General features: G+C 37.9%; 1 protein-coding gene across 1 annotated transcript; it reads right to left on the bottom strand.

Annotated features, from left to right (window-relative positions):
* Positions 1-124: 124 nt before the first annotated feature.
* LOC122081077 (tubulin-folding cofactor B) lies at positions 125-21,697 on the bottom strand. Its single transcript, XM_042648041.1, has 8 exons — positions 21,470-21,697; positions 19,623-19,774; positions 18,971-19,089; positions 15,443-15,504; positions 15,180-15,221; positions 12,798-12,931; positions 10,996-11,065; positions 125-292 (listed from the first exon to the last, which is right to left on the bottom strand). Exons 1-8 carry the CDS (start codon positions 21,569-21,571, stop codon positions 245-247), a joined length of 729 nt encoding a protein of 242 aa, XP_042503975.1. The 5' UTR covers positions 21,572-21,697; the 3' UTR covers positions 125-244.
* Between the last annotated feature and the right edge of the window lie 6,154 nt (positions 21,698-27,851).

Genomic DNA, 27,851 nt, shown 5'->3' with positions numbered 1-27,851 from the left:
GTTGGGGTGGGGGGGTGTTGGGGGGAGAGAGACTAATGTCATGCTTAGTTCTCTATGGATTGGGTGCCAAACACTAGGCTAACAACACATCAAGAGGAATCACCACAAATGGAAAATCATGCAATGAAAAGAGAAGGCATAATATTTTAGAAGTTCAAAACATACAAACTACATCTGTGAATGTCTACACTGAAACCACCAACACAGGCAAAAAAAAAAAAAAAACAATTCCCAAATGAATAATTCATATTTCGTCTTCCTCAAATGGATCTCGCTCAGGAAAGTCTCCAACCTGGAAGATACCAGCTCATAGTTAATCTTCTGAATTCATGAAAAGTAGAATAACACAACAAACAAATCTTGCAATAAATTAAGGGCAGACAGGCAGAGAACTACAAAAACAGAGAAACTTTCTTCATGACTATCTAAAGTAACCATTTTAACCGCTACCAAGTCATCAGTAAGTTTTGCTGCAAGCACTGCAGAACAATATCTTTTAATGCCCCACTAAAGAACAATATTGCAAGTCTTTCCTCTTTTGGAGGGTTTTTTTGGGGAGGGGGTGTGTATGTGGTAACTTTAGCCACTTAGTGAATCTTTTTCACAAACCTTCAATGCTGCAATTTACAATTCCATAGACCTTAATCACTTCCTACATCATCCGACCTCGATTAGCATTATTCAATTAGTTGTAAGGGTCCCGAGAGTTCCCACTTGACAACTATTCTCTTTTTTTGTGAAACAGATGAAGGAGACAGCACAGACACCAAGGTTGTCAAGGCATCGCCTAGGCATTCAGGCGGCTCAGCCTGTACTGGCACCTTGGTCACCTATGCGATACGGCGACGCCTAGGCGCCTTGTTGGTGTTGCCTTAATTTTTTTACCCTTCTCCATCGACTTGTGTCGCCATGTACATTGAGAACTATAACAGACAGAGGAACAGAAAGTATGGAAAATTCTGCAGAGTTCCCAGAACTCATCAAAAAACGCTAGCGAATCAGCCAGAGCAGAATCTATGCATATCACTTTAAATGATGAAAAAGAACTGAGATACAGATCTAATATCAGACTAAGGGGTACCCAGACGGAATATCTCTGAAGGAGTGAAACAAAACTAACTCTTCTGTTTGGCCAAATGGCCTTTCATAGCCTACTAAGAAGAAAAAAGGGCAAACCCGGTGCACGAGGCTCCCGCATGTGCAAGGTTGGAGGGGGGGACTATGCAGCCTTATCCCGAGAATGTTGAGAGACTGTTTCGACCGCTTGACCACCAGGTCACAACATTCGTATCTTACCATGGACCAAGCGCATCCCTTTAATAGCCTTACTCTCAGCCCAAATCTAAAACACCTATGGGAATTATCCCTTTGCCACGGGTAGCCGGTCAAACTTTTCAAAATATTTGATTTAAGGGAAGTTCATTCATCTCGAAATCGAAATCTAAAAAATATTCAGTACTCTTTCGGGCATTTATCTCGCAGGTTCTTACGTGTTACTCACCTTTCAATCACTCAAAACACTACTCCCCATCTAACTTGCATGTGTTAAGCACGCTACCAATGTTCATCCTGAGCCAGAATTGAACTCATGGTGGAAATGTGACCAGGTCTCTTTCTGAGCAAGATGGTAATTGGTCTGCCTCTACCTTACTTAGCTACTCATATCTCATGATTCCCACCACTGCTATTTGCTTCACCACTCCAGTAGTGCAGCTGTATGCACCAAATAAGCAATTGCTAAGATGATCATAGGCCACTCTCTCCCGGTGGTCGAGCTGACACATTCCAAAAGCAATCTGAAAATTCATTATAGATCTCATACACAAGATAGATCTCATACACAAGTAGGCCCAATGATCAAATCTGTGATCAGTGATCAGATCTGAAATAAAGGAAGCAACTGCATTATTAAGGAAGCAATCAGATCGATGGAAGGAGAGGGGAAAAAATGAAATCGATTTTCTTGGGAGGAAGAAGTGAGAAGAAGAGTTCAGGTTTTTTGAAACAAATCCCATATGCACTGCTCAATAGCACCAAAACTCTTAAAAAAAAAAAAAAAAAACCTCATATTCTTACTGAAATCATCCCTAATTGATGGAGGTGTACTGCATATATGAATACCTTCTAATATTCTTAATCATGCTCACACGCTCAATAAAGTAAATAAACTCAAAACAGAATTCTATCCAACAATTATCCTAATCTAACCCAAATACTTGACTTAATTCTAATCCAGTGGTGAATTTATCCCCACTTTATGGAATTACAAATTAGGCCCATTACAATGAAATAAACAAAAAAAAAAGCTCAAGTCCATAGGACTGCCACCAGCACCATATGTCCCTCCCAAGCTTGCAAAGACCTCCATACTAGATTAATGTCTAATGCAACTAAATCAGTTCCACCAGGATCGGAGGTGGCTAACTATGTTCCCAGAAAAAAATATCTGACATTTTTTTCTATTTGAGAAATGAAGTTCTAAAGTATGTTGACGACCTGGATCCACCGACATCAATGACAAAGGTCCCATCTGGATGAGTAGCAGTCATTGGGCATAGAAGCAGTAGCAGTGGAAGGAAGAACTTTTTCATTTGAAATTTTCAAAGTACTTCCTAAACTCAAGGGTTTATACTCTTCATAAATACAGCAGGTCTCCCAAACAATATGATAATACTAACCATTGACTAATGAAGATGAAGAAAACTGAATATACATAACTGTTTCAACTCCTCCCGCATTGGAAACCTAATCCAAAACCAAAATTTTTGCATCCTTGAATGCCAGGTTTTTCCTGACTACCAAAAATAAATAAATGCTATGTTTTTCCCACATCTATTTTGCAATCCATAATCAATTGACAAAGCCTATAACTCGTAGATCTCAATCCCTTTGGAATTGATTTGTGTCCTTGGTTCCTCTTAACATGTTTTGATGTGCAGACCGTTAGAGATATTAGTTATGTTGCTCTAAGGGTTGTTTGGGAACTAGTTATGTTACTAGTCATGTTATATTTTATTTTTCCCTTTTTACCTCCTTAGGGAGGTGAGTGTAATTATTTGTAATATATTAGTGAAGCAATATATTTGTGTTAGAGAGGAATTACTCTCAACACACACGATTCCACCATTCCATCTTCTCCTCTTCTTCTTTCTCTTCCTCCTCTTCTTTCCAACTCTCATCTCCGTGTTCTCTTCCCATTCTTATATTCTAACTTGGTATCAGAGCCATACGGTTGGTATGAGAGTCGAACTACAAGTCTCTTCCTTCCCTCTCTTCTCTTTGGTTGCAAAGGGGCTCCAAGAAAAGGGACTTCTATGTGAGAAGATTGAAGAAATCCTGAGATAGGCATGCAAAGATACCATGAAGACACCAAGTGTTGCAGTTGGGCGAGGGATCTCTTTGATTTGGGGTTCTTTATTTACTTTCCTTTATTGGTTAGAAATTAGATTGGCAGTCTTTTATTTAGATTTGATTTTTATTTTAGTTGCTATATAGGCTAGTTTCCATTTTTTACTTAGTTACCAATTTATGCTTTGATTTTCATTTTTATAGCCTTGTAATACACTAGTGAAACTCAGTTTTTGAAGACTTGAATTTTTTAAATTGAATATTTTGCTTGGCTGAACCATGGCTGCCGATCCTCTTTTCCTCCCTCTCTGAGATTCACTTTCTTCTCCCTTCTTTTCTTCTTCTTCCTTATCTTTTTTTATACTGTACTTTTCCCCTTCTTGAATACTCTGTTCTGAACTAACCCAATGGCCTTCAGTTGGATCAAAACCATCTTGAAATCCATCTGTTAACTCTGAAACTTTGGACAAATCATGTACTAACCTGGGGCAATCAGAAGCTGTGGTTTTGGTGGTTGAAATCCTTCTCAGTGAGGATACCAACCTGTCATCCATGGCAGAACATGCTACTGTCGCTGATTCCTTGTTTCAGAAATCTACACTTTAGATCTATCTGATCTCTTGAACTGCAATGTTCTGGGTCGACTTAGCAGGACTTGGCAACCCCAGATCTAAAGATTAAGAGCTGTTGAAAGAGGTTCTAAGGGCTGACGCTCGTTTGCTTCTTCTTTGGTGTTCAACGAGACCCCTTGGCTGTCTAGAGGTTGAAGACAACCCCTAGTATCAGAATCATGGGCTTCTTATTTCTAAGAGGTATTTTCCTTTGTCTATTATTCTCTTTTGTCCTTTGTGTTTCCAAATTACCCCTACTGTTTTCCCTTTTTACCTCCAACCTTTGCCTTAACTTTGCTTCCTAATTTATCCCTTCACAATAATTCATAATTCCCTCCATATCCCATCACTTACTAGAACCTCCATTTACCCTTTTACGATTCCTTTCTATTTACAAGTCTGCCACCCTATTACAAGAGTCCTAATATTTACGATTCTGCCATTCTACTCTTGGATTGAGTTATTTGGTGATTAGGTGGGCCCCTAAGCGATCCAATTTTAGTCTTTGGAGCATGGATCCACATCACCAAGAGAAGTTTCCCTTTGAAGAAAGAGACACTTGAAGGTTGCAATAAGCAAAACCAAGCCTAGGTAAGCTTACCGCCAGCTCTGGTTCTTTTTTTTTCTCTCTCTCTCTCATTCTTTTTTTCTCTTTCTCTCTCATCTGGTCAGCCTTGGAGGAAACCAGGTCCATTTGGGTCGCCTTAGGGTGTATTATCACCCCTTGGTCTAGCTTCAAACCTCTCTGGGTTGTGGCTGCACAACTCACTTCTCCCTTGGAAATAGGGTACCGCCAGCCCTGTTTTTTGGCTTTTTTGTCTCTGAAATGTGGCATGTGATGCTTCCGATTGCTATGTGTTTGTAAGGTATGATGCATATGACTATTGAGCTCCTATGTTATGATTCTACACCTTGAAGAATGTAGATGGCGTTAATTTCTTTGAAGTATATGCTTGATTAGCTTGTTGGAAAAAAAATTTTCTAGTTCTGTGAAGGAAAATTTGGGTAGAGTGTGTACTCTCCACCTTGTGTGTGACCCCTTCTCTACAATATGTCTAAAGATAGTGGACTTGGAGCCCTCTTAGAGATGTTTCAGTTATGAAACATCAACTATTTGGACAACACCAACTATTTGGACTGGGCTCATTCTGCGAAACTCTCCTTGCAGAGTAGGGGAAAGCTTGGGTATGTTACTGGTACCACTAAGGCACCGTTTGACAACCTTTCTGTGTCTAGAAACAGCAAAAAAGACTTTTCACGTTTCTGGGAACAGAAACGGATTTTTGGGTGTTTGACAAACCGGTTTCTTGGATCGTTTTTTGCACAAGATAAAATATGATTTTTATTCTTGGAATCACAAATTTGGCACAATAAGATATTAGTTCATCAATTCATTGTAACCGATTACTCCAAATTAGTTCATCAATTCATTGTAACAGTTGAAGAAAGACATTAGTAACCTGCAATTCAGAACAAATTTCACTCATGGAGCATCGATACAAACAGATAAATGTCAAATACAGATCAACCCATTTGTTCTATTCATCTCTATTACTAGTAAAGCAAATTCCTCGAAACCCAAATGAAGATACCACACAACGACCCAATAAACTCGAACCCGTCATATTCAACAACAGTTGCAGGGAAAATAATCCAGAGAAAGTCATTAAAGGAGCTCATCAATGGACGGTTTGAGATATAGAAGCCAAATTAATGCACAAAAGTTAGGTTAAAGAAGGAAACGATTTCAAACCCTAGATGCAACTTTTTTTGAAGAAATCAGGGGAGGAGTTTGCTAAATGGGGAATAAACGAACCAACGGGGTTTACATGAGGAAGAAGATGATCGATTTCCTTCGAAGCCCTCAGGAGTTGGGGCAAAATTCCTTCAGGAGTACGCAACGATGGCTTTCTTTCACTGGTTTTGGAGTTGCAGCAAACCCTAAACCGCGATGGCTTTTCTTTCACTAGTTTTGGAGTTTCTGTTGTTTCGGTGGTGGAGGTTATAGAAGAGAGGAGGATGAGGATCGGAGTGAAAGGGGAAGGAGGAAGATGGCCTTCGGTGGTGGATGAGGATCGTCCTCTCCGCTGCAACTCTGGCCACTGCTACTGTCTTCAGTGGCTTTTCTTTCACTTGTTTTGGGTTTGCTCGATTTTTATCGATCTTTTTACAATTGTTAGCGTCCAAAGCCATTTCTAGAAACGACGAAACAAGTCAGACTTGTTTCGTCAAAATCATTTCTAGAATTGTAAATAGGCATAAATTTTGATTTATGTTTCTAGAAACATGTGAAACGAAACAACTTCATCAAATGCTTTTTAGGTTGTTTCTGCTGTTTCTGGATACAGAAACGGCAGAAACCGAATGTTGTCAAACGGTGCCTAAAGCTCCTACCCCAAGTCCAGAAACGGCAGAAACCGAATGTTGTCAAACGGTGCCTAAAGCTCCTACCCCAAGTGACCCATCACGTCCAAAATGGGAGACTGAAAACTCTACTGTTATGACTTGGCTGATATTCTCTATGAAACCTGAGATTGGAAGAGGTTTATCAGAAAAGAGACTGCAAAGGACATTTGGGACAGTGGGCACCTATATCAAACCTGCCCTAGCCTTCTCACAGATAGACCCCGCAACCAATGTGGGCTAGTAGAGGCAGGAGGTCCATTTTCTTCTAACGTTCTGCACCTTCTAACATCCATCTTATCAAAACCTTTAACCGTGTGGGTGACTCGGCTAAGGTTTATCAACTACTCCAAAGGTCATTGCCATGAAATAAGGGGATAGGACCAATTCTGAATATTACAACACAGTCATTAGTCTCTGGAAAGAGTATGATCACTATAGGGACCTCCAACTGTCCAATCCTGAAAATGAAGCTAAGGTTTACCGAAGACTTGAAAAAGAACGTGTTCTTATCTTGCTTGGTGGTTTAAATCCTGATTATGAGCCAATCCGGCTACAAATCTTAGCCCGGTCTCCTCTTCCATCCCTTGATGAATTGTGTAGCTATTTGCAAAGTGAGGAGACTAGGTGGGTGGCCATGGAACCTGCCCCCCTCTTGAACGGTCAGCTCTAACTACTACCTCTTAGAGAGATTGGCGTGGTGGTGGCAAAGGTCAAGGGCCACCTCGTGGAGATGACTAACGAAGTGATCATTGTGGGAAATCTGAGCACATCAAAGAGAGATGTTGGGTTCTTTATGGCTGTCCCCCAAGTATGCGTGGTGGATCTAGTGATGCTTATGGTGGATGTAGAGGGGGAGCTAAAGCCCATGGTGTTCAAGCCGAGATTGATACTACAAGGTCTACTTCTAGCATATAGGCGGAGCACAGTTCTCTTACTAGGGATGATATTGTAGCATTCTGCATGGTCATGTCACAACTAGGGGGCTCATCACCTTCTTCACTTACAATGCCAGATTCCTCAGCTTCGGCCTTGCAGGTTTCCTCATCTTCTCCTTCCATAGCTCCATATTGGGTTATTGCGGATCATATGACTGGTACATCCCATTATTATAATACCTACTATATTTTTTCAGGTAGAGATAATGCTAGGGTTGTTGATATATCCCTTTCCTCCATTTCTGGTAAGGGTAGCATTCCAGTTACTTCTTTCATTTTACTTGATTTTGTCCTTCATGTTCCTAACCTTACCACTAATCTCTTATCTATGAGTTACCTAACAAAATCCTTAAACTGTTGCATCACCTTTTTTCCTTCTTGTTGTCTCTTTCAGGATTTGGTGACGAAGAGGATTATTGGCAGTGGGCGTAAGGAGAAAGGGCTCTACTTACTTAAACCTTAAGGACCTTTTTGGCTGCAACTGAGTCATATGTGTGGACGTACTTATAGCAGTACTGTGGATTCAATGATGTTGTGGCACTAATGTTTAGGACACCCCCTTTTGTTATTATGAGGAAATAATTACCTCACTTATTTACTTCTTTTCCTATTTCCCATGCCATTCATTGTGAACCATATCTTTTTGCCAAACATTATCGTTCTTCTTATCCTTATCATGGTAATAGATCTACTGTTCCTTTTCACATTGTGCACTCTGATGTTTGGGGAACACACCCTAACAAAATGGGGTAACTAAGAGGAAAAATCGTCATTTGATGGAAAGTAGGAGTCTTCTCTTTGGTATGCATGTTCTTAAAACTTTTTTATCTGATGCTCTCCTTAATGCTATTTTTTTTATAAACCGTATACCAACAAAACTTCTTAGCTCCAAAACTCCCTTGGAAACCTTGTCTCCTCAGCCTTCTTCTTTCTCTCTTCCCCCCAAAGTGTTAGGGTGTATCTGTTATGTCCATATTAATAAATATTTTCAGACTAAACTGGACCCCAAGGCTCACAAATGTATCTTTCTTGGATATTCCCCAAGTACAAAAGTTATAAGTGCTATCATCCTTCTTCCAGACGAAGGCTTCTCTCTAAAGATGTCACATTCCTTGAGTCTGCAACCTTTTCTCTACACCACATCAGCGTCCTTTTCAAGGGTGAATAATGGGAGTGAAAAGGCTACTGATGAAATCCCTTTTCTTTCTCCCTTGCCTATTTCCCCAACTTATGCTTGACATTAGGAAACACAAAGAAGTTGATATTATTGATGTTGGTGATCATTCAAGAGGTGGTTCAGGTTCTGATAATGAAAATGTGAATATTGTGTACACAAGGAGGTGCAAGAAGACCTGCTAAGAGTCCTCTTTGAATCCAAATCTTGAGATCTACCCTACTCAGTCAAGTAATATCCTTTTTCCTCATCTAAGTTAGATATTCGTATTGTTACTAGGAAGGGAAAGAGAGCTTGTACTAATCTTATAGCCCAGTTTGTTTCCTATGACTCTCTCTCTCCTACAGGTTTTTCCTTTACTATTGCTCTCTCCTCTGTTTCTATTTCCAAGAATGTTTCTAAAGCTATATCAAACCTAAGTGGAAGCAAGCTATGACTAAGGAAAGGATGGCCCTAAAAAAAATTGTACCTGAAAATTGGTTGACCTTTCTAGGGGAGAACTCCATTTGGATGCAGGTGGGTCTACACAATCAAGTACCGGTCAGATGGTACTATTGAGAGGTACAAGGCAAGGCTAGTGGCAAAAGGATACAGCCAAGTGTATGGAATTGACTATCATGAGACATTTGCTCCTGTGGCTAAACATAACTCCATAAGGGTCCTTTTATTTCTAGCAGCAAATAAAGATTGGCCATTCTATCAATTGGATGAGAAGAATGCCTTGCTATATGGTGATTTAGAAGAGGTGTATATGCAAACTCCTCCCAGCTTTAAGTTCACTTCAACTGTAGGAAATGTGTGTCTTCTCAAGAAGGCTTTGTATGGTCTTAAACAATCTCTAAAGACCTGGTTTTGAAGGTTTAAACAGTCCATTCTGAAGAATGGTTATTCCCAAAAAGTCAGGTTGATCATACCCTGTTCACTAAGCTAGGTATTAGCACCATCACAACCCTGATTGTCTATGTTGATGACATTGTGGTGACTAGAGATGACAACGCTGAGATGGCCAAGATAAAGAACTACTTAGCCCAACAGTTTGAAATCAAAGATCTAGGACCCTTAAAGTACTCCATGGGATTGAAGTGTCTATATGCCAAAGAAAGTTTGTCCCAAACCCATTCAAAGAAACAGGAATGTTGCGTTGCAAACTTGCAAGTTCTCCTATTAAGCATAATCATAAACTTGGGGAATATTATGGCCCTCCTCTTGTTGACGCAAGAAAATATCAATGACTAGTTGGGAAGTATATTTATTTGTTCTCAACTCGTCCAGTGAGTCAGTTTATGCATGCCTCCCAAATGTGGACACTTGGATGCTATTTACTGCATTCTCCAATACTAAAGTCCTCTCCAAGGAAAGGACAACTTTATGCCAAGCATAACCATATGAGGACAGAAGGCTTCACTGATGCAGATTAGACTGGCTCCATTTCGACAGGAGATCTACATCAGGCTATTGTACATTTGAAGGTGGCAACCTAGTCACATGGAGGAGCAAAAAACAACTTATGGTGGCTTGATCTAGCGCAGAGGCAGAGTTTAGAGCTATGGCTGATGGAGTGTGTGAGCTCCCCTGGTTGAGAAGGTTGATCTAAGATTTGGGATTTTATACTGAGGCACTCATGAGGCTTTATTAGGACAACAAGGCTGCCATAAGTATAGCCCACAACCCTATGCAACATGATAGAACAAAACACATAGAGGTGGACAGACACTTAATTAAAGAGAAGATTGACTATGGTTACATACGTACACCTTTTGTGAGGACTGAAGATCAATTGGCCGATATTTTCACAAACGGGCTTCTTCATCATCAATTTAGTACTATTTTGTCCAAGCTAGGAATGTATGATATTTATTCTCATTCTCCAGCTTGAGGGAGAGTGTTAGAGATATTAGTTATGTTGCTCTAAGGGTAGTTTGGGAACTAGTTATGTTACTAGTCATGTTATATTTTATTTTTCCTTTTTACCTCCCTAGGGAGGTGTGTGTGTAATTGCTTGTAATATATTTGTGAAGCAATATATTTGTGTTAGAGAGGAATTACTCTCAACACACACGATTCCACCATTCCATCTTCTCCTCTTCTTCTTCCTCTTCCTCCTCCTCTTCTTCTTCTCCAACTCTCATCTCCTTGTTCTCTTCCCATCCTTATATTCTAACTTGCAGACATGAGTATTTTCTTGTACTGAGAAGAGAAATGGGGAGAAGCAGAATAAAAGCAAAGTTCCCTGAGAGTTTTTACATAAACTAAAAGTTATTCATAGAGATTAATACTGTTAACCTTTTCAGTTAAACTTAGATGCTTCTTGGGCACTGCCATAAGAAACTGAGGCATAAATCTTGGATGAACACTAGTTCATTACAAAAAAAATAACTCAGCCTTATCGCAACTAAATGGAGTCGGGTACATGGATCCGAACATGATATCACTAGTTCATTGTAATATCTAAAGACTTTCATCCAACTAATATTTCAGTAATATATTAGTTAAGAATAAAGAGAAAAAGTCGAATACAAACCTTTACTTTGTCTGGCCTGACCATTACACCATGAAGTGGAGGGCAGTCAAAGTAGCGTTTTCCTTTTACCCTGGAATTACAATTCAATACAAAACCATTAAATGGCGTACCCGGTGCACAAGGCTCCCGCATGTAATAAATAAGCAGAATGTAACACATATAATGTATAAAAGAAAGAAAAGGGAAGATATTACTAGTCAAATATGACAATATCAAACAACTAAGATTGACACCCTCATAACCAGAATGAAGTTTAATATAAACTCTTCAATATAAAATAATCAGCAACAACAATGAAAAATGAGGATTAAATGATGCAAAAATCTTATTTCAATCCTCTGCTGTTACCAATTTCTAGATTATAATGACAGGAGAAATTTATAAAGGAAATCATGAACCAAAAACATACTTGTCCAGCTGTCCTACTAATATAGTAAAAGAAATGAGTTATTTGATCATATATTTAGCTACTAGTTCTTAACTCACCACTCTTGGGGCAGATGAGTTTGGGTCATCAATTTTCAGGATGAGACTATCATAACCGACCATAAATTCCAAACTTGCATCCGTTCCTGATAGTTGTCTCAAATCCAATTCACTACTAGTATGACACCAAATCAAACCCCTGAGGCAGCCTCGTTGGAAGCTAAGGATCGGGAGAGACAAGAACACACTCTACCAGGTGTGCATCCGCGAACACGAGCACAATAAAGAAATAAACGCAAGGGGAAAGCTACAGGTCTACCAGACTGCAGTGAAACTCTCTCTGGTTTCAGGTTTATACACCAAGGGTGTCTGCTCAAAGCAAATTCTAATTCATTCTTCACTGTCCTCTAATGCTCAAATAAGTTACATATAAATAAAACCCTAAGTCTCAAACCTTTACCCTAATAATCCTACGGCTGAGATTGCATAGAGAAATTAATCTAATCAAGGTAACCCTAATGGGATCCTTGACATTAAAATATCTAATCTAACAAATTAAAATATAGACAATAAGTAGACCCCAAAAATTGTCCTCCTTGTTTGTCCAAGCTTTGAACGAATTGGTTCTCCTTGCTCATCAAGTTGTGTTGCCAAAATAAGATATAGAGAATATTCTTTTAGCATTCAATCTTCCATATGTGCTACCAAAAATATAGGAAATAAAATCTCCCATGTGCCACCAGCTTTCTCCAAATTGGCTGAATTGATTTTTCCAAAAGAATAGCAAAGGGCTGCTCAAAAATAGGTAAGTGTTGTTCTGGTTTGGAACTCCTCAAAAATAGGAAAGTAATTCCCTTAGCAATCAGTTGGCTATAATTTTGGAATGGGGAAGCCTTGCTCACGTTTTCAAGCCTTCAACTACAGCTGTGGAGATGGGGAAGAGGACCATGCTGATGTGGATCAAGGGATTGCCGAGCTGGGCTACATCACCCCCCCCTCCTCTTTTACAGCCCTCTCATCAACATTTTCTACTTTATTGCCAAGAACTAAGTTACACTACACCATGCAAAGGTCCTGCGGAACTCAGTCAAGTTCTTGTATTGAACCTTAGGGATTCCATGCTTTATAGCGAAACATGAGAAGGAAAGAAATGCAAATCAATAGGGATTCCTTTTGCTAAAAAGTATTAGTAATAGCAAAGTATTCAGAAATGCACAGTTAAGAATGGCTATGACTAGTAAATCATGGTATTATAATACTATAATATGACATTACAAGAGGACCTAATCAATTACGTTTAGCAATCACAACTATGATTCTATGGAAAACATAACAATTGCAAATTAAAATTAGGAGTGGTGCAGCTATTTACGTACATGCCATCATGCTTCCCCAAGGGTTCATCGTATTGAACTCCAACCCAAAAACCAGGGAAAAGGGTTTCAGCTTTACCAACAAATTTGACAACTCCTCTTTTCTCTCCAGGTTCAACTTCACATCGATCCCCAACCTACATCAGGAATTAGTCTGTAAGAAACTAACCAGATAAGACAACAAGCCAAAGAAATTATCATAAAACATTAAGAATAAAAATGGACATGAATTGAAAGAAATTGTCATTCTGAAAGAGAGTAAATACCCCAAACTTAATGCATTGGGTGTCTATGTTACATGCCCCAAACTTATAGACTGAAAGCGATGAAAGATGTTACAAACAAAAAAATATGTATATCCTTCTGTTAAAAAAACAGAAGAAGAAGTGCATAATTATTTGAATAACTAAAGAAAATAATCCAGTTTAACAGCATATGCAATCTGGATCAAAATTTGGAGTTTTGTGGAATCTAAACCAAATAAATATTACTTGACCACATTACAAAATTTCTAAAAAATTTATTTTACCAAAATTCATCAAAGAGAGTAAAATACTAAACATTTCTTACCATCTGGGAACAAATTGTCACCATATCATTGTGTTTTAAAAAATATACTAAAATATCATTGATATTTTACTGCATATTTCTGGGTTTGTACTTTTGATAAGTTTTTAAATATTGTGAAAAGCATAATCTCGTTGCCCAAGATCATTGATGTCCATTATATCTCAAACTTTGAACAAAGGTAAGTGCGATTTGCGAAGAATGAGAAGGTGGCCAGAAAGAGATATGGTAGAAATGTAGAGAAGCAATATTATGACTACCCAACTCACAATAGATCTAGTAATTCTAATCCAGCTCCAGAAAACTTCCATATAGGGTTTAACTGCATGCTTTGCAAATTGCACAAAACACTGTATTTTTTTTTTTTGGATGAATAAATAATTCATTACCAAAAAGAGAAGACTATACAAGGAGGGAAAAAAGGGGGGGAGAGGCCGAGGCCGAGGCCAACAAAAGGCCAAGCACAAGGCTAAACGAGCAAAAAGAAAAAACAAAACAAACTAAAGAACTCCGAGATCCAAAACACCACAAGGCTAGCAACCGGAAAGACCTCAAGGGGGGTGGATAATATCCATTTGAAGGTTCCAAGCATCAATAATGTGGGAGTTTCTGGGGGTATATTTGACAGGGCGAGACAGGAGGGAGGATGTTTTGGAACTAACATCAAAGTAGATTGCATTCCAAATCCTATCCGGGGAACGGGAATTGGGAGACCATCTACGGATGTTACACGCCATCCAAAGATGATTGATGGTGGCACAAAAAGCGAGCTTGCCAATGGTGTCGCAAATTGAGGGGCCAGAGAAGGTCATATATATCCAGTTCCACTCCCTGTCAAAAGGGAGGATAGGTCTTCTGGTCCGCCAACATTTGGACAGGACAGCTTTCCAGATGCGGGAGGAAAAGGGGCAAGAGAAGAAAAGGTGGGGAATATCTTCAATGCCATTCAGACAAAGACAGCAGGCAGGGTTGACAGGAATGTGCCGGTGAAGGAGAAAAGATTGGGTGGGAAGGCATTTTGTTAGGCATTGCTATAGGGTGAAGCTGTGGCGAGGAATGTGGCCTTTGAACTAGACAACCTTGTGCCAGGGAACAGACTGGGAAGGGGTATGGATGAAGGACCAAGCGGAGGCAGAACACTGCATCATATGCAGTGCACAAACAGAAAACAAGGGCTTCAGTTTTAATAATTATTCCTACGAGGGGGGGTGGGGAGGGAGGGAAAGCCTTTCATAATATTCTCACAAAACCGCTAGTAGGAATAAGAAGCATACTTGACAATCCTAAGAAAAGGAAGCCTGCAACCAATAGTCTGGGAGGCCATTCCCAAACCATAGCATATTCTTTTCCATGCAAACTGATGTTCATTTAGACTGTTGGATATCCACAGAATTCTGTCGATAGGCCACATGCCAAATGTAGTTGCCTATCTGAACATTGTGGCTTCTCTCCTTGTTTTCTCATAACCCCTGTACATTAATCAGAATTTGACTTTTCAATCAATTCACAAAACATTAGTCTAACATGTGTGATGTCTAGTCGGACTGAAATCATCATATAACTAGATGATGGCATGGACAACATGTCTACAAATTATAAATGGTGACAAATATTACCACATGGAATAAATAGCCAACAGTGAGAGAATGGTCTCCTACAGTGTCTCCTTGACCCCTTGACTTTTTTACTTAAAAAAAGTGACGGCTTTTCTTTGATGGGGAAAGACCAATACTTAGTAGTTACACTCATAAACATCCAGTAGTTGCAGATTGTGGCAATATGAGAAGGATAAAATAACAGAAAAGAAACCCTACAAACCTTGATATTTGCACAAAGGTCTTCCATGTAGTTCTCTGCTACCTGTAGTTGGGGGGAAAAAATAAAAAAGAAAGACAAGGGAATCAACCACCACCACTGCATCCAATTCCCACATCAGGATACATGGAAAGATGGATAGAAGAACAATGAAACCAAAGAATAAAGAAAATAACTGGATTTATTTCAGAAAGGGTAGCATATGAACCAAGATGCAATATGCAATATTAGACCAGAATCACAAGCTAAATGGGTTAGCAGCTTACTTTACTTTCATGGCCAGATGGATTTTGAGATGCTAATTTTTCTTTAAATTTCTTGACTGTACCTGGATTAAGAGTAGATATGTGAGAGCTAGTAACAAGTAACTATGATGCCAAAAATCAGATACCGTTAATGCAAATACTATAACATGACAATTTAGTAACTAATGAAATCGATACATTTTGCAGTCCTGCTTTCATATGTTCAAATGAACTCAACTAAGTCCTATCCCAACTTAATGGGATAAGCAATACAAATCCTGTTTCATCATTCCAAACAAGCTGTAGCAACTAGCAACTCCCAATAAATAGCAAATTTCGATATATGTAGATTTTGACAACAAAGTCGGACACGGAAGAGTGAAGGAATATATTTTTACAAAGTTCCAAATGATATTTTGACAAACGCCATACACTGCAGTCATGTTCACATGAGAAATAGTGTATTATATTATGTATTAAGCTTCCTAAACCATTATAAATGATTTTCTTTCTTATCTAATGGTTCCTACATGGAGAGGTGCCCATTCTACAATCTCCTTAAGTTTCATTTCCATAATATTTCCATCATTCCCATAAGTGCCAGAGCATTCCACTAAATAGGACTCCATATTTCACCAGAACTGGCACTTTGTTACTTCACCAGAATTCATTAACCAACCAATTGAGCACATTCGATAGATGATGCAGCACCAAGAGGAAAGGGGCTGGAAAACAGTATGGGATTGACTCTAGGAACCCTTCTATTATCCAGTAGCAGCTGTTCAGCCAGCAGCAGCTCGAATTTCTATTTTCCTCAGTTTTTATTGTGTAAACTAGAGAGTTTAGCTGAAGATTAGCCTCCAATCTAAGATCCTAGAAGGTTCTACCGAGTTTCTATTTTCAGTTTTTTAGTATCTGATAGTTTCTAATTTCAGAATTTAGAAAGTTCTTGATTTTAAATTAGCCTAGGCCTTAAAACCAGTCTACATACAAGGGTGGATGTAAGCTGTAGAGACACAAAATCTAATCAATATATAATAACTGTTACTAGCATTTTCTGTGTGGATTCATGGTTTCGTACTGACGCAAATTCCTCAAGGTTTGGGTGAATTCCAAACTAAAATCGGTGGTGAATTCCCAGCTTTCTGATTCTGTTATAAGAGGTTAACAGTTCTAATTCCATGCGAATGAGTTCAGAAAACTCCATATTGCGTTATTGGTCTCTATCCTGCTGTTATTAACCCCCCCCCCAAAAAAAAAGGTCTCTATACTACTGGCAGTACTCTGTTCCCTTGAAAATTTCCATTGTTGTTCTGGTTTTGAAGCTATAGTTTACTACTGGTTCAGGTCCAAAGAGTTTATTAGTTCGCTTTACCTATGCCTTAATTAACTCTGTTATTAGTTGGGGCATAAATTTTCCTTTTCCTATTATACCCATACCCTGCTCTGTTTTACGCCTCTGTCCAATTCCGCATAGTCGCATCCCTCCTATTAGTGGAGATTTCAAAGTTTTCAGTTTTATGGTTTGATCTGATTCATACATGCTCTCGACCTGAGTTTTAGAGAAATCAGACCAGTAAGCCAGCAATCTGTTGGTTATTCAATTTCTCCCTTGAACTTCAGTTCTGTTCCAGTTTATTCCATATCAGTCCCTTTCATCCGTGTTTCTTCTCTTTTGGCTATTCAGTTCCACCCAGTAAGACCTTTGCAATTTCCTCACTACTCTCAATTAAGTGTTATAATTTCTAGACTTGCATCAAGAGATAGGCGAGGGACCTGTAACTCCAAACCAATAAGAAACAAGAAAATAAAAGAGAATTAGGAAAAATAAACCAAAATCAATAAGGAAATAAATAATTAAACCATGTAACCCACTTTGATTCCAATGCCCCTCTAGTAAGCCATCAACCACCTAGCAACAGAAAACCCAAGTACAACCTCCAAAATACATCCCCTCTTCACCTCCAACAATATCATCTCATTAAGAAGTCCTAGTAAAGAGATCTCATTCTTCCATAACATCCACTTCCTACACCTTAAGTTTCTCTCCCTCAAGTCCAATCACTTGAGTAGACCGATTCACAAAATTCAAGACGATCTCATGCACAAACTTGATATACATAGGCTCAGTCATTTCTAATAGTTACCTCCAAATCATTTTTAAATTATGAATGGAACTAAATCAAGAATGCTTTCATCTTTATGCTTATGTTCCTTATATTATATGGTATTTTTTTAAGTAACGTATGAGTATGGTAACAAAAAAAAAAATGTGTAGTTAGTTTATTTAATCATTTCCCGAAACATCAATGAACATTTCAAAGGTGTCACAATGTCAATGTTTCCACATGTTTTACATTATCTCAGCATGATGTGCTGCACTTACAACAAGTCCCTCACATTCAAAAGACACATTTCCACAAATGAAGCGTTTCTAGACTTGGGCAGTATTCAACTCAACCAATGAAATAGTTTACATAAATATTAATTTGTATTTCTGTCTATCTATCTTTTTTTTACCACCTACCAATGTGGCCATGGTTGAACATGCCCACCAGGCACATTCATATGACCTACAAGAGACATGAGTGTTGAAAAAGCACCAAATACCACAGATGGTTAGGAAAAATTGCACCATCTTGATCTCAAGCAAACAATGGAATGAACCACAGCATCATAAGACTGGGCATCGCTCACAAGTCACTAAACTTATAGGAAATAAAAATACTCCCAAGAAACACAGAAGAATCTGATGTTATTTCTGCCTTCAACTCATTTTATGGATGTGGTGGTGCCCATTCAGTTCCTTTTAGGAGTCACGGAGGAAAAACCACCTTCCAGAAGATAGCTGCTCCATATAACCACGTTGATATCCACATGTTATCAATAACTTCCTCAAATCATTTAGTTTCGGGCATTAACTAAATCAATAGTTTTAAATAAGTTTTGGTAATATGTATATAGGCTAAACTGGAAATTCTGGATTGGGTTGAGGGCCAATCAATAGGCACAAAATGTCTATTTTATGTCCTAAGACCATCAATAGTCCACTTTCAAGCCACTGACCGATCAAGGTTGTTTCCGTAAAATTAAAGTCCTAGTTCACAAGGATACATCATAGACAGTTCTCCATGTCAATATAGACAAGTATATTGATTGCAGCTACTACCAAGAACTGAACATTGAGCATCCTATTAAAATTTTTCCTAAATGAATCTATGGAACATATCTATCTGATCCCTACTATAGCACTATAGATTAAGTCAATTACCAGCCACCTTGCTGAATAACTGCATATGAAGGTGGCAGCAAAAAATTTAATATGAAAGTAAAATTTAACATGCCCAATGTATAAAAATGTTATGAAATAGGCACATATAGCAAACTAGTTTTGAGAGACCTAGACTTTGAAATAACATTCACACAGAATATTGGCAATGGTTTTATGCAATCTCCATAGTATCATAATGAATACTAGATTAGATGCCCAGATGGCATAAAGTATAATAAGTTCCTCCAGGATAAAATATAAGGTTTTAAGGGACTTACCATCCATTTTATCATAGGCTTCATCAGAAATTTTGTATTTCTCTACCAATGACGTGTCTTCCAGCCAGCCGCCAGAGGTAACCGATGAGGGGTCTAGATCTATGATGTGCAGCCGATACCTTTAATACAACAAAGACTTGTTAATCTAACGATTAATACAGGAACTATTAAACAATAATGTGAGAAATGAAATGGCTTACTAAGACCTAGAAAGATGAAATAAAAAGGCCTTTAGAAGGCACCTACAGGCACGTTCAAATTGTAAAGCACCTAATAAAAAATAAAAATAAAAAAGAGCTAAAATAAAAATGACTATCAGCCATCCTAAATAACCCATATAAAAATAAAAATGATAACAATAATAATAACAATAATATGATTAAAAAAAAAAAAATTGTAATTTGTCACTACACTTTGTGCCATGTCAAAAAACTCAAAACATCACATTTGTGTAGACATTAACATATAATTCCTATTGGAAAGATTTGTTCCAAGGAAGTTACATCACTATGCACACAAAAATCTTTGAGGTCACAGTTCATGGTACATTCTATGCTGAAATGTTGGCAACATGTTCATATACAATGGTAATAGGTATAGAGAGAGAGTGAGAGAGTGAGTGAGTGAGAGAGAGAGAGAGAGAGAGAGAGACCCATCGTGTGGTGAATAAAATCCAAGTGGTCTCCTATTGTCACTTAAATCGGAAACTTTAGTTCCTGTGTCATCATAGAGCCCAAGGGACATTGAATCAACAGAAGTACCACACTTCTTCCAGAGCTTCTCTTTCACAGATTCAACAGCCATCTGAAAGCAACGAATAGGGATGCACAGTGCAATGCAAGTACAATCAATAGTGTGGATTTCAATAATCAAACATTCTACTTTCATGTTCTAAAAGGTGAAAGATCAAATGTGGCATGCCTCAACAGGATTCAACACGATACAGTGATACATGCAAGCAGATAAAAGCAACCAGGATTATTCTTGGACCTCATGGCTCAACGAGGAATCTTTCTCATTATCACTATTGAAGAGCATTTATTATAGAAATTTCATACACATTAGACATTCTGTTGCAGTTTGCCAGTGTCATGCACATTTTTATTTATCATAGCCATATAAGAGTATTATAGGTTAAAAGGGCTCCTGTCTATGTGGGTGAGGTTAATTAACACATATAGATGCACTTAAACGGATCTGTTAGTATTATTCGTATATGCAGAAAAGAAGGGGGGAGGGGGGAGACCAGACCAAACTAATCTAGTACATGAGGCTCTCGCCACTGCAGGGTCTAGGAGGGGCAAATGTATGCAGACTTACCCCCTGCTTTGCAGGAGAGGCCGTTTCCAACACCAGACCAACCTGATCACTAACAACAAACTGTGTGCTATCAATTTTATATAGTTGGATGATATTATACTAACTTGTGCTTATGTAGTAGGCTCAGTAGCATGACCAATTAGTTGACTGTCAAAACTACAATTTGAATATAACATAAGTACTTTGAAGAGATGCAGTTATATTGACAGAACCATGGACATATATGATGGATCTATGACTGGAGCTTGGCTAGTCACCAATGTAACTAGTAAGGTTTAATGCCAGGGATCATTATAATGAGGATGTAGAGATTTTGGGAAACTTTAGGTATGCTTATATCTGCAATCTCAGTAACTGCTTCAACCAGCAGGATGGAATAAAAAAAGGACCCTGGACCAGTAATATGGAGCAAGAAAGGCCAGCTAATATTATCAAAACAAGTTCACATGTTAAAGCAGGCTTGCAAACCTCTAAAACGAAAAGCAAAAGTGATAAAGTTGCACCAAGATACATGGGAGTGGAGTAGCAATAATAGCAAACTAGTGAGTGAAATGGTGATAAGTGCCAGTTTGAAGCCCCAGGGCCACAATTGGAGTAATTATTGACAGAAAGATTGAGAAAACAGCTAAGAAAAGAACCTCCATCACAAGCACAAATCTCATTAGATTGCAAGTGAAAGTATAAGATTGCTAAATTCTTAGCAGTAGCCCATGTGTCTATACCAATTCATAAGACAAGTTGCAGAGAAAAATCTAGCACAGGATTAAACTTTTCTATTTTTCCCTTATATAAAGGTACTGACTACAGTAAAGTCTCTAGCATCAAGAAAATAGATTTGAGAGTTCAACTTCCAAAATCCCAAATGTTCCTGACTCCATTCATTTTTAATTTCCATAAATGAATGTCAAATTTTCAGAATCAGAAAATACTTCAATTACCAAAGTTCAAACAAGAATCAATCTGCCCATTTGAGTTGGATTTCAGAAATACGAAAACTTGCAAAAACAGTACCTATGATCAACGTATCAAATGATTCTTTGATGAAGCTTTTACAAGAAATCGCTCATAAATTGATAAAATCATCTGAAGCATGATTGAGTAGGAAGTGCAGTTGAGGTAAAAACATGGAAGCAAAAGTGAGGCAAGCAAATTCAAATCAAAATGCAGGTTGGATAATACCTCAAGTGAGAAGCGAACATCAGCAGAGAAGCTCTTGAGATTAGAATGAGTTACTCGCAGAAGGACCGACTCATCCACCGGAAGCTGCAACTTCGACGCCATCGCTGGTAATTTGGCGGATTTCTCTTCTCCTCTTCTCTTCTTTTCTTTCCTGTCCGGCAACTCCTCTCTTTTTGGGGTAAATGAGGAGGGAGAGTGATGCAGAGAAACAGACCAAATGGTCGAACCAAGAAAGGCCCGGTGAGATTTACTCAAGCTGCGTATGATAATGTTTTTGTTCCAAAAATGACGTTTCGTATCAAAAACGAAAATTTCAGTTTCTATGTCAAAATATCGTTTTTAAATGAAAAAATGGTATTTGGTGAATATGTTTCTGGAACGGTTTCAAAACACAAGTCTTCTTTCCTCTCTGTGCGTGAAATTATGAAAAATGAAGAGTTATGACAGAAAACAAGTTTATCTGGAAAGATTTTTTTTTTTTTTTATGTAGAACGAAACTGGGAAGATGGAACAGCTATTTGTCATTTCATCAATTCTAGTTTCTATTGTTCTTTTTTTACATTTTGTTCAAAAAAAAACGGAAACTCGTTTATGATTCACCAAACGCTTTATTACATTTTTTCACTTCAATAGAAGGAAAAAACTCCAGAAACGTTCCAATAGAACATTACCAAATGCACCTCGATTTTTTTTTTTTTTTTTTTTTAAGAAGGAAATTCATTGAGATAAGAGGATTGAATATACATCATTGTAGGATTAAGCCCCAAAAGCTAATAAGGGCCTGTTTGAATGGCAGGGTCTTACGTGGTGGGATGGTTGGACTGGGAGCATTGATGCACTTTGCTGAAAAATAGTGATTTTGAGGTCGTTTTATGTAAAAATATTAATTTTAAGGTTGCTTTGGGGTTGAAAAGTGAGCAGACAACCCAACTTTACTGTTAGCCCACGTGATTGGATGTTTCTCCCACCCCAAGCGTTCACAAAGTCACACCAAATTGGCAGGACTTTAGTAGGGACTTAGTGGAATTTGCAATGTCTCCCTCTATCTCTCTTCCTTTCTTCCTTCCCTTTCCTTCCTCGATCCGTCTCCATCTCTTTCGGTGAGATCTCTGTAACTTCCGATGAGATCAAATGGACCCAACAATAAAACTCACAGAGATTCATTGACCCATCATAGGTCTTTCTATTTTTCAATTGTTTAGATCATTCGATCAAACTACAATTTTTGTGGTATGATGATCCTCCACATATCTGTATTGAAAAGTTCGATTTGATCTCTAAATGTAATTTCCAGTGAGATTTGCTCAGACCTCAGCTGAAACAGGCCTTTCCCCATTGAAGAGAAAGAGCAGAAGAGAATAACTTAGAAAGTCATGGCTCTGATACCAAATACGCAAGTGAGCTTGTTATTGAACACTCTGGTCTCAAACGTTATATATGGGCTTTATTTATAGACTGAGCCGGGACTAACAACATTATAAGCTCACACGGACTTCACACACTTACAATCACGAAGGTACAATAGTACATGTAATAATTGATGGACTTCAACTTGTTACAATCCCATACTAACAAACAAAATAGAAAATGCATACATAGCACAGATATAACATAGCACTTTAATCACTCCAGCTTTAATCAATCTGTGGACCACTGTCACTTTCTCATTGGTTGTCCTGAAGGTTACCTTCGGGATTATAAGTGTGTGAAGTCCGTGTGGACTTATAATATTGTTAGTCAGGCTCAGTCTATAAATAATGTTCATATGTAACGTTTGAGACCAGAGTGTTCAATAACAAGTTCACTTATGTGTTTGATATTAAAGTCATGGCTTTCTAAGTTCTTCTCTTTTGCTTTTTCTCTTCTATGGGGAAAGGCATGTTTCAGCCGAGGTCCGAGCTTGGTCCTCCTTCTTCTCATGGATTTAATACTCACTATTTTTCTTCTTCAAAAAAAAGTTCCCTTGAGCCCTTGAAGGCTAGATCTGCAAATTGCCTTATTTTGCTCGGGATGATTTGAGATTGAGAAGCTATGTGATTTAACCATGTACAGTTGCAGAACCAACCCTAATCTCGTCTAGTATAGTCCTTCCCTTATGATTAGAAAGTAGCAGAAACCTCATTCACCATGAACATGTTGTCTAGACGATCTCTAAGCTCTCGCCCATCTACTAGTTCTAGTGATATTCCTCCTCTTATTATCTTAAACTCCACCTCTGCCACAACGGAGAGGAACAAATGCCAAGAAATTCTGAATGAGACTGCACAACAATATTTTAGTAACTGTTGATGGATTTCTTCTAGAGGGGTAATAGAGAACAGTCTTGGAATTGTAGTCTATGGGAAGAGTTGCTTCTTGAAGTGGAGGGAGGGTAGTTGGCGCTTTCAATCACAAAAGAACTCTTTATGGGTATCATCGTCTGGCCAATTTCAATGACGGAAGGACTGCTTTTGGCGGACTTCAACTAGCAACTTGATCCATAAGGTTGGATCCTTCATCTACGCCGACTCTTGCCCCTTTTTGAATTGAAATCTCAAAGGAGCTAGACATCGGCTTCTTCTTCACACTCACCGGTTGATGGCAATATGTTCACTTCAATTCCTTTAAGGAATGATCTTGATTCCCCTTTGTAGATTTTTAAGTTCCATCTATGTAAAGTAAGAAACAAAACAATGCTATTGACATGCAAATCAATGTAAATCCAATAGACCTCTAGAAATTAAGAAAATTGGTAAATAAACACTATTATGGCAAGGAACTTGAAAAGAAAAAAATTTTGGCGATTAGGTCATAGATTTGAGGTTCTCTCTCTCCTCACTATCCCTCTCCCTCTCCCTCTCCCTCTCCCTCTCCCTCTCCCTCCACCAACCAAACGAAGTGGGGTGGGAAGCTAAAACAATTTTTCCTCATTTTTCCATTTCCGATCTTCATCCCACCAACATGTGGGACCCATTGTCATACAATCCCACCTCAACTCCCCCTATAAACAAACTGGCCCTAAGTGTTTCAGGAGCATTACCACATCATTAATTGGTTTTAGACAAGCTAGAAAGAAAGCAATTTCTAGGAGCGGCCAATTGCAGCTTCTAAGGTTAGTAATTTTTTTTTTTTTTTACTCCAAAATTAGATTTTATTTTGGAATAAAAACAAAAATCGAACTTCCATTATGAAACCACATGGTTCTCACCCAAGTGGATTCTCTCATCAAAGATTGAAAATAGGATAAATCCTTTAACCAATAAAAATCAAGGTTGTTTTGTGGTTTATCATGGACCATGGTTCAAAACCCCCCTTGAGATTGAAGGAATCTACATGGATGGATTTTAGACACTAAGAAGTTGATCCGAAGGCAAGGAAGCGATGGAATGCACAAAAACAAAAGTCCAATTTGCAGCGAAAACCAAGAATTCGATGTCAAATGTTTTATGTTTGATGTCTAAACATGAACTTTGACATTGAGTGTGTGGCAATGAACCTGTATTCAATGTCAACACAGGCATGTTTGACGTCGAATAGAGACTGGTAGTGTATATCAATATAACACCCTGGGATCTTCAATTTATATAATGAGTTTTTTGATAGAGGCACACTCGACGTTCACAATTTTTTTTTTTCTAATGACGGGTATCTAGGCCTTCGATTAGACTAATCCCGCAGGCCCATACTAACCTTACAACCACATGGACTGGGTCATACCGGGGTTGAATGGGAACCATTCAACTTTCACTGAAAGTAGTGAAGAGCACTAAACACCCCGCGTGAGTGGCCCAAGGTGTACCTAGTGGGAGTCGAACTAAGGATGTCTGAGTTTACGGCTCATACCAAGTTTGTTGCTCACCACTCGACGTTCACAAAAGCTCATTGAACATTGAAAAGACTCCATCTGTAATCGAAATAAAAAATTTCCGCCAAACCTTTTGGTTTATCTGGTTTTATTTTGAGTTGGGTTGGACCTGAAGATTTCGAAACTTTAGCTCCATAAATCTAATTTGATGAAGTCAAATTCTATTTCAAAGCTTTTTTTTTTTTTTTGGTGTAAGGTTTTCAGTTACTTTTTAATGGCATGAAATTAAGACACTTTTTTTGTTAACGAAAATTAACTTCAAAATGAGTCCCACATTACTAAAATATATTTTTTAAATTAAGATTCAAATAAACTCATTTTCGAACCAAATTTGAGTATTTAATATTAAAAAAAAAAATTTATTAAAAATTTTGGATGAATTTTGAAATCAACTAACCATGTTTTAGTATAATTAAACATACAGGGGCATTTGGTAATTTTACCTAGGTCCATATCTTTTAAGATTATGGAAAGTTTGGTAAACATTAAAATAGAACCTTCTTTTGGTCCTCAAATAATCACTTCATCTTCACTGTGAGCATGCTCCAAGAAGATATAACGAGGTGTCTACACCTATCAAGATAGATGGGATCTAGTAGTCAATTTATTATCAAATATATCATAGTTCTAGTTCCTCTTCATAGTGGGAGTTGAGTTGGAAAATTAGGCAATAGGGGCAGTGGGACCATAGTTAGCAAAAACGGGAATGACAAAAAAACAGAAACGGATGGTATGAGTTTTAAACAGTAAATTTTTCTAAACAATATTGTCAAATAAATGGTAAAAAAAAAACAGAGAACAACAAAAAAGGAAAACAGACGGTATGGGTTTTAAGCGTGTAGATTTCAAATAAACGGGACCAAAAAAACGGTAGTATACTCATATAAATTAAAGAATTATTACATGAATATCTGCATCTAATGTTCAAAACAACTATAGTATCCAAGACTAACGCATTTATATCTCATGGCTCATTATAAGTTTTATGACATATAATTGAATATCATCCAATACCAATTCTAAATTCGTACAACACATATATCCAAGTTTTATTGAGCAATGTGGCTTGGCTATAATATTTGTTCATTGTTGTCAACATAGTCAACTCACCCTACGAGTAATATATGTTCAATTGGAGTTGGAAGTCATCACTTTAATTGGAAACATTTTTTAACAAATACACCAATTTGTATATCAATTTCAAGGTCTATATAGAGTTGAAGGTGATATCATGAGAAACATAGGCCATTGAGTGAGCTTCAAGTTGGCGAAAGAATCAGGTCGATCAGATTTCGGGAGAGAGAGATATGGTCAATTAAGTAGACATATGTTCAACAAGTTAAGCCTTAAAAAACGCCAAAAAACAAGAACGTGTTTAAACGTGTTTAGAACGGGAATGTTTGCCATTTGGAGTTTTTCAAGTATCTTTGGGAAGCATGCAGAAAAACGTGTTTTAAATTGTAAAAAACGAGAACATGTTTAAAATGGAGTTTTAAATGCATTTTGCTAACAGCGGGTGTGACCATCCTCATACAAAAAAAAAAAAGGAGTAACTTACAGTTTAAGAAAAATATATATTTTTCCATTATTCTTTCAGTGGCTTACTTGGTTCTTTTCAGATATACAAATTAAATTACGTATTGACAATGTAATAAAAATATGTAGTTCTTCTCAATTTAATAGCACTTCTATTTATTGGACAAATAAAAAATCAAAGAGAAAAATCATAGTAGATGGGCTGAAATTTTGTAAAAATGTAGGCCTAAGGTCCATTGGCCACAATCAAGTTTTAGTCTAAATACACCTAGATAAATGGCAATATAAACGTGGAAAACTACAAAACTATTAAGAAGGATGCATGACAGTGCTTGGACCATCCAAAGGATGCACGTCAATGAATGAAGGAAGTGTATGATTGGATTTGTGTACGATATATTGACTCATAACATCCTGATATGTTTTTTAAAACATTCAATAATCTAAGTTGCCAAATCACCCTTCCATGTTGCATGACTAGTTATGCCTATATAAAAACATATCATACAGTCAAATGATGAGATCTCTTCCATCCAACTTATTCCACTAAGGAAGATCGTGGCAATCTTATCAAAGGAAGAAATCTCTGCTACCTGATTTACTTCTGTTGCTGCAGAGAATTTGTGGAAGGTTGAGCACCGATCCTGCATAACCACAGAAGGCAGAGGCCCAGAGGTTGCTCCGGGATCAGTCCTCCGTAGACCAAATTGGAGACTCGTACAACAGTTTTTCAGAAGATTAATGGTGTGAACGTATTGACTTACCTCACTCTGCCTTATGGGTTCTTTCTCATAGGATTACCTATGGAGGACTCCATCATTCACGTCTCTCTACCTCCGTGGGGAATCTCCCATTTTTGGGTATCTCCTCCTCTTCAAGTAGTTAGAGTCCTAATATGTCTCTACCACCTGAAGAGGAATCAAGTCTCCTCCCTCTCCTGATATTCGGAGTTGCAGTTATACGTAATATTCTGAGTTATCCTTATAGTTGTGTGCCACATGT

The sequence above is a fragment of the Macadamia integrifolia genome, chromosome 6, assembly GCF_013358625.1.
Source record: "Macadamia integrifolia cultivar HAES 741 chromosome 6, SCU_Mint_v3, whole genome shotgun sequence".
NCBI lineage: Eukaryota > Viridiplantae > Streptophyta > Magnoliopsida > Proteales > Proteaceae > Macadamia > Macadamia integrifolia.
The sequence above is the reverse complement of the archived record's forward strand: the minus strand, read 5'-3'. Positions and strand labels throughout refer to the sequence as shown.